The following is an 8,205-nucleotide window of genomic DNA, read 5'->3' on the forward strand; positions in this document are numbered from 1 at the left end:
AACATCCAGAACCACTAAATAATCATTAATTGTATTATATATTGATACCTATTTGGTCATATCTATATAAATGCAGGTTATGTGCTAAAGTAACTTGGTAAAAACATTAGGTGCCTGACTGCCATTCATATGACACCTCTAAAGCAAAAATATAAATTCAAAAAATGCCTTTCTTTTTGTTTCATATGGGTGCCTTCCAATTAAAAAGGGTGCTGTTATGAAGTTCCCTATTGTCCCGACATGGCAGTGTCGAAAAGTGTGTCCTTAGAGGAAATTATATTCAGTGTTGTTGTTTCGCCGATCTGCCGGGTATTGCCTACGAGCGGGTGCATGTGACGACGGGCTCGCAACTGCATGCGCGCAACAGCGAGCGCACGGCTCCGCAGCGCACGGCTCCGCAACGCATCAACAGGTGATCACAATCACAATCATTAGGAGCGCACGGCAGAAACCCCGGAAACAAAAATAAGAAGTGAGCATTCAGTCAGTAGCTCGCAACGCAACAAACGGCAGCAGAAACAACGAAAGCTGAATAACCACAGGAGTAAAACACGCATGGAAACAGAAAGGATCAAGGAGGCTACCGGTAAGCTCGCAGCTCTTTTTTCGGACAGAGATGGACTGACGTTGATGCGCTGTGCGCTTATTGTTTGGACAAAAAAGAAATAATTATGTTTATATTAAAATCGCCTGGATTGTTTTAATTTCGGTTAATGGTAATTAAAGATGTCTTGATAAATATGTAAAATAATCTTGGTTAAAATATAAAATGTCAAGTTGATTAAGGGCAATGGTTCTAAAAAGTGGAACTAGTTTATTTAATTTATTTACACAGTATTTGCCTAATTTAAATGTTTGAATTAAATGTGGGAATATTCATTTGAATTGTTTATTTAAATACTGTACTTAAATAGAACTTTATTTATTTAATGAAATTGTTTTATTTTGTATGTTTAAAGGTTTTTCACCTACAACGACCACCACTCTGTTACTGGTCAATAAACTCAAGAGAGAGAGTGAAATCCTGAGTCTGGTCCATTTTCTTCCCTTTTCAAGTGTGGGAAACCATGATGTTGAAATACACTTGCCAGTGAAAAACCGCCTGTGACCAGTGACCAGTGAAGACTCCACCTGCGGCCACAACCGAGAGGGAAAATACTCCACCTAGGGGCCTGGAGGATCGAGCCTGCTGTCTGTCAGCTGAAGGAAACAAAATGGCAAAGTCACTAGATGATCTGAAAGTGGAAAGGACCACAGCTAAGAGACTTTTCTCCCGTCTTGCTAACAGCATTACGAGGACCCACACAGAGATGTCCATGGAGGAGTTAAAAGAAAACTTCAAGAAGCTCACATTGGAGAGCTCCAGAGTCATGGAGGCGAATGAAGAAATGGAGGCGGCCTACATAGCAGAGTCCGATGTAACTACTGCACAGGAGCTGAGCGACCCATTGAAAGCCGACCTGAAACAAACGGAGCAGCTTTGTGAGCAGAAGACGAAGGAAGTTAAACTCCTCATTCAAAAGACACTCTGGGATGTTTATGGAGAAAAAGAACTGTCCTTAGCTCTACATGTTGCTGAAGTTGAGTGCAAGAATGTCTCCTCCACCCAGCTAGATGTGACTTTGGAAGCATATGAGTTCATGCTGACTCACTTTGAAAAGTTGGTGCAGAAGGCAAAAGAAGCGCACCAAAACTGGAACCGCTGGGCTCCGTCTGCAGAGCAAAGAGACTTCAATGCCCGTCTAAGAGAGCTTGAGGTGCACCTTCCCCAGCTGGTGTCACGGAAGGCTGCCTTCATCAAAGCAGCAAAGATAAAAGTGGACACTGAAGAGGAGCCCCCAGGCCGCCGTGCAGTTGCAGCAATAAAGCTAAAAGCCACAGCCCTGCCAAAGTTTGCTGGCAACCAGCGAAGCTACTACAGATGGAGGCAAGAATGGGAGGCTCTACAGAAGCAAGGTGAACCGACTGGCTCCAAAGAAGTGAAGAAATTTCAACTGCTTGATAGCCTCGATGAGAAGATGACCAAAGATCTATGCCTGTCAACATACAACTCATCAGACGATATCTTCCAAATCCTGGAGAACCGGTTTGGGAATCAAGCCAACATCGCTCTCGAGATTGTTGAAGAGCTTCAAGCAACCCCGTCAGTCAGGAGTGGTCAGCCAAGGAAGGTCATAGAGCTCATCCAAACAGTGGAAAAAGCCCTTTATGATCTAAGTGAACTGGACAATGCAGATGCCATAAAGAACCCGATGGTGACCAAATCCATTGAGGGCAAGCTCCCAGAGACTTTAAAAAAAGACTGGCTCACCTATGCTGCTGATGAAGGAAATGGTGTTAACCGCCACAACCGCTTTGACAAGCTTATCACGTATCTGAAATCACAGAAGTCCATATATGAACAATTAGATCAGTTAAAAGATGTCGTCGAACCCGCCAAGGAGAAGACCAAGTTCCTAAAGCACGCCAGAACAAAAGCTACCAAGTCCAGCTATGAAACAGTAGGCTGCATCATTTGTGGTGACCCAAAGCACAGAAAGAAGTTATACTTCTGCAGAAAGTTTAGGACCAACCTCAAGCCATCGGAGAAGAGGGACGCAGCACAACAACTTGGTGCTTGCAAGCGATGCCTTGAAGTCCACAACGACGACTACTGCAAGAAAACAACTTACCTGTGTGGGAATTCTGAGTGCAAAGACCAACACCATTACCTTCTCTGTCCAGTTGCCAGATCCCAGCTCCAACGAACACCCAAATCAAGTCCAGTGAGAGCCGAGGGCAAAAGATACACAGAGACTCAAGAAAAGTTCCTCTCCAAACTTACACCAGAGCTGGCGCAGCAGTGTCAAGACGCCTTCTGCAATATAGCGTCCAGGGCATACAACTCCACTGCAGCAGAGCGAGGCCTTCTGGAGGAGAACTTCTTAAGCGAGTACCCAGTAATCCTAATGCTCCTCAACGTCACTGCCAACGATGGACAAAAGATCGGGACCCTCATTGACCTGGCATCAGACACAAACTATATAACACACAAAGCTGCGAGCAAGCTGAACCTGAGAAATGAAGACGTGACGCTGGTGGTTTACGGTGTTGGAGGGATGAAGGTGTCGGTCGCAACAAAGCGCTACCTCCTCAGGATACGTGTCAGCACACCAAGAGGGACCCTCAAGTCACATCAACTAATCTGCTATGGACTTGATACAATTGCTGAAGTTCACAGACATGTTCCAGCTGCCAAGTTGCAGAAAATCTTCCCAGATGTTGCTCTCCAAGACCTTGCAAGACCGAGGGAAATACAACTTCTGATCAGCCACAAAGAAGGGCAGCTGGTACCCCAGAAAGTTTGTTCCGTCGGTGACCTGGTGCTCTGGGACGGCCCGCTTGGCAAGACCGTTGGAGGCACGCACCCGGACCTCTTTGAAAAAGTCACCCTAATGGCCCATACGTCAAAGACGCACTTTGCAAGATCCATGAGAACTGCAGCAGTCAAATATACTGAATTCACCTTTAAGGATCCAGTCTCCTGTCAGTCTCCCAAACATCTGACCCAGTCCAATACAGCCACTAGCAGCAGAGACTTCCTGAAGTGGTGGAAATGGGAAAGCATTGGAGCCGCTTGTGAGCCGAGATGCGGAGGATGTCGTTGCGGAAATTGCCAACCCGGAGGGAAAGAAATGACGCTGGCGGAAGAAAGAGAGATGGAGATGGTGAGAGATGGCTTGACATACGTGAACGGAGACCATCACAGCTCTGAACCACACTGGCACACTAAGTATCCATGGACTGAAGATCCAGCATCTATACCGAACAATAAGAGAGCGGTCGAAGCCACATTCTACAGAATGGAGAAGCAGCTGGCGAAGGAACCAGAATGGAAGATGGCCTACGCTTCACAAGTCCATGAAATGCTGAATCGCAAAGCAGCAGTGAAACTGTCCCAAGAAGTTCTGCAAAGTTGGACTGGGCCAGTGTGGTACATAAGTCACCTGGTCGCACCAAATCCACATTCAGTCTCCACCCCAGTGAGGCTAGTATGGAACAGCAGCCAGAGGTACAGAGGCCTGAGCTTGAACGATATGCTGATCAAAGGTCCTGACGTCCTGAATCCGATCAGAGGTGTCCTGCTGAGGTTCCGAACTGGTATCTTTGCTGCCCTTGGTGACATCCGCAAGATGTACAACTCTGTCTGGCTGGAGGAAAGAGAGGTCCACCTGCACCGGTTTCTGTGGCGTGACACTGAAGATGCTGAGATCGAAGATTTTGCCATAACAAGAGTCAACATTGGAGACAAGCCTGCTGGTTGTATAGCCCAAGTCGCCATGCGAGAGACCGCCAACTTGCCTTCGTTCAGCCATTTCAAAGAGGAGAAACGTGTGCTGGAGGAAGACGCCTATGTCGATGATCTTCTGACTTCTCACAATGACCTCAACCACCTGAAGCGTCTCACGTCCAACATTGAGCAGATCCTTAAAGCAGGGGGATTTTTCATGAAGCCCTGGGTCTACTCGGATCAAAGTGGGAGGAAAGGGAGAAGAGGTGAGAAAATGGAGTCAAAGACCATGATTCTGCCGAACCAGCTCACCGAAGAGGACAACAAAGCCCTAGGCCTCGGTTATACCATTGAAGACGACAAGCTACATGTCATGGTTGCAGTGAACTTCTCCAAGAGGAGGAGAAAAATGCGCCTGGGCCAGGACTTACTGAGAGAAGAAGTGGGAGAACAAACCCCAGACCCACTCACTAGAAGAGAACTGTTAAGCCAAGTCTCTGGTCTTTATGATCCACTCGGCCTTGTGGCTCCAGTGAAACAGAAGGGAGCCATCCTGATCCGAAGAGCTTTTCAAGAAGCAAAAGTGCTGTACAACATAGAAGACACCTGGGATGCTGCCTTGTCCAAAGAACTCAGAGAAGATGCCATAAAGCTCCTCCAAGAGTATGCTGATCTGAGCCTACTCCGATTCACCAGAGCTCTCACGCCACCAGATCCAGGAGGAAGACCATGTGCCATCACATTCTCTGACGGCAGTGAGCATGCTTATGGCGCCGTGCTGTACCTAAGATGGAGTCGCAACCATGATGTCGTCGTGAGGCTAGTTGAGTCAAAAGCCAAGCTGACTCCTCTTGACCACAAGGGTGACGCTGTGAAGGCAGAGATGTGTGGAGCTGTCTTTGCAGCTCGGCTGAAGAACTACTTCCAGAAACACTGCCGAATCGATGTGGAGAGGTGGTACCATCTTGTCGACAGCCAAACCATCTTGGGCGCAATACAGCGAGAAAGTTATGGCTACCAGACCTTCTTCGCAAACCGAGTTGGCGAAATCCAGAGCAGCACTGACGTTCGAGATTGGTGGTGGATCCCAGGGCCGGTGAACATTGCAGACATCATCACCAGAGGGGCCAGTCCTGATGACCTAACTGAGGAATCCGACTGGCAGTCGGGTCCGAAGTTCCTTCAGCTTCCTGAGAGTGAGTGGCCGAAAAAATCAGCAAAAGATGTTGCCGCACAAGCAAGAGACAATATCACAAAAATACAGAAGAAAACTTTTGTCGCAGCACTCACCCGAAGTCAACTGAAAGCACAAGATCAAATCACAATCCAGGAGACAGAGTCCAAGTCCAGAAGACCAACGGCAGTAGCAGCAGTCCAAAAGCTATTGGATGAAAAGCGCTTCAGCAGTCTAAGGCAGCTGGTCGGGGCAATAGCGTGGACTTGGAGAGCAGTGGAGAGGTTCCTGTGTGCAAAGGTTGGAGATCAAGAAAAGTGGGAGGCAGAACATTCATCTGGCGTCATCACGGCCAAGGAAAGAGAAGATGTCTTCCGGACTCTATGCCTTGCAGCACAAGAGGGCGTACACTTTCCAAACACAACAACTGACAGACTGGTCGTTTACAAGGACCAAGCAAGCGGACTCCTGATGTGTGGTGGCAGGATCCAGACATTCAAAGAGGACGATAGAGCTGTTCCCCTGTTACCTTTCCAGGCCTGGATCTCCACTCTCCTAGCCCGAGAAGCACACAGTGAGGGGCATGAAGGAGTGGCAGGAACTTTGCTGCGGATGCGAAACAAAGCATGGGTCATCAGAGGAAGAATTATTGCCCAAAAAGTCGTTGACAAGTGTATCGTTTGCAAGAAAGCTAAAGCAAGAACCTGTCAGCAAATAATGGGAGACTTACCTGAAGAGAGGACGAATCCGGCTGCACCATTTCAATTCACATCTGTCGACCTGTTCAGACCATACCTAGTAAAAGATGATGTCAAGAGGAGAGTGAGCATGAAAGTATGGGGCGTACTCTTCTGCTGTATGTCGAGTCGAGCTATCCATGTCGAACTGGCAAACACGCTATCAACAGAGAGCTTTCTTCTTGCTTACCAGAGGTTCACTTCTGTCCGAGGGCATCCTCAAAAGATCTGGTCCGATCCAGGCACGAACTTTATTGGAGCAAAACCTGTCCTGGAAGAGATGTATACTTACCTGAGACAACAAAACAACGACTCACTTGAAGGATATGCTGGCAAGAATGGTACCGACTGGACGTGGAGAATCCTTCCAGCCGATTCACCTCACCGAAATGGCGCTGCTGAAGCTGCTGTAAAGATCACTAAACGAGCTCTCCAAAGTCTTGGTAAAGGAGAAGGCCTTACCTTCAGTGAATTCCTGACAGTGCTCAAGCTAGCTGCCAACCTTGCCAACGAAAGGCCCATCGATGCCAGAGTCCAGAGCCGTGAAGACCGTGTACGATACATCACTCCGAACACCCTGTTGCTTGGTCGAGCCACACAGAGTGGAGATTTCAAGGCATTTGACTACACCACTTACCCCTTCAAAAGGCTACAAGAAATGCAAATGCAAGTGAGCCACTTTTGGAAGTCCTGGAGCCAACTTGCAGGTCCCAACCTGTTCATCCGCAACAAGTGGCATACTGGAAAAAGGAACGTTGCCATTGGAGACATCGTCTGGCTCTGCGACCAGAATGCACTGAGAGGGCAATTCAAGCTAGCAAGAGTCATCAGTGTGAATGCAGATCCCAAAGGCATCGTCCGGGATGTCCACGTGAAGGTCTCTCCGAGTGGGTGTGTCCAGGTAAAGACTCCGAAACCTGTGTCCGGATCGAAGGAAAAGGATTGCCAGGGTACCATACTGCATCGGGACGTGCGGCGTCTCATCGTCCTCATCCCAACAGAGGATCAAGTCAACTAGCACCAGCTCGCCTGAGAAGTGCGATCTTTCCATGTCATGCCATGACGCAAAGATCGAGTGGGAGGTGTTTCGCCGATCTGCCGGGTATTGCCTACGAGCGGGTGCATGTGACGACGGGCTCGCAACTGCATGCGCGCAACAGCGAGCGCACGGCTCCGCAGCGCACGGCTCCGCAACGCATCAACAGGTGATCACAATCACAATCATTAGGAGCGCACGGCAGAAACCCCGGAAACAAAAATAAGAAGTGAGCATTCAGTCAGTAGCTCGCAACGCAACAAACGGCAGCAGAAACAACGAAAGCTGAATAACCACAGGAGTAAAACACGCATGGAAACAGAAAGGATCAAGGAGGCTACCGGTAAGCTCGCAGCTCTTTTTTCGGACAGAGATGGACTGACGTTGATGCGCTGTGCGCTTATTGTTTGGACAAAAAAGAAATAATTATGTTTATATTAAAATCGCCTGGATTGTTTTAATTTCGGTTAATGGTAATTAAAGATGTCTTGATAAATATGTAAAATAATCTTGGTTAAAATATAAAATGTCAAGTTGATTAAGGGCAATGGTTCTAAAAAGTGGAACTAGTTTATTTAATTTATTTACACAGTATTTGCCTAATTTAAATGTTTGAATTAAATGTGGGAATATTCATTTGAATTGTTTATTTAAATACTGTACTTAAATAGAACTTTATTTATTTAATGAAATTGTTTTATTTTGTATGTTTAAAGGTTTTTCACCTACAACGACCACCACTCTGTTACTGGTCAATAAACTCAAGAGAGAGAGTGAAATCCTGAGTCTGGTCCATTTTCTTCCCTTTTCAAGTGTGGGAAACCATGATGTTGAAATACACTTGCCAGTTGTATTGAAAAATACCCATCTCAGTGATATAAATGCTTTAAAGAATGTCCCTTTATAGGTATACACATATGTGTGAGAATGTGGGAGATTATGTACCATTATATACATGTGCCCTTTTTAATTTTGGCCCCTGTCCTGC

At 46.9% G+C, this 8,205-nt stretch overlaps 1 protein-coding gene across 1 annotated transcript; it reads left to right on the plus strand.

The window, feature by feature from the left end:
• Window positions 1–292: 292 nt before the first annotated feature.
• On the plus strand, window positions 293–8,057 carry LOC122770964. Its single transcript, XM_044028200.1, has 3 exons — window positions 293–586; window positions 960–7,560; window positions 7,934–8,057. Exon 2 carries the CDS (start codon window positions 1,215–1,217, stop codon window positions 7,197–7,199), a length of 5,985 nt encoding a protein of 1,994 aa, XP_043884135.1. The 5' UTR covers window positions 293–586; window positions 960–1,214; the 3' UTR covers window positions 7,200–7,560; window positions 7,934–8,057.
• Window positions 8,058–8,205: the final 148 nt, after the last annotated feature.

The sequence above is a fragment of the Solea senegalensis genome, linkage group LG6 (genome assembly GCF_019176455.1).
Source record: "Solea senegalensis isolate Sse05_10M linkage group LG6, IFAPA_SoseM_1, whole genome shotgun sequence".
Classification (NCBI taxonomy): Eukaryota; Metazoa; Chordata; class Actinopteri; order Pleuronectiformes; family Soleidae; genus Solea; species Solea senegalensis.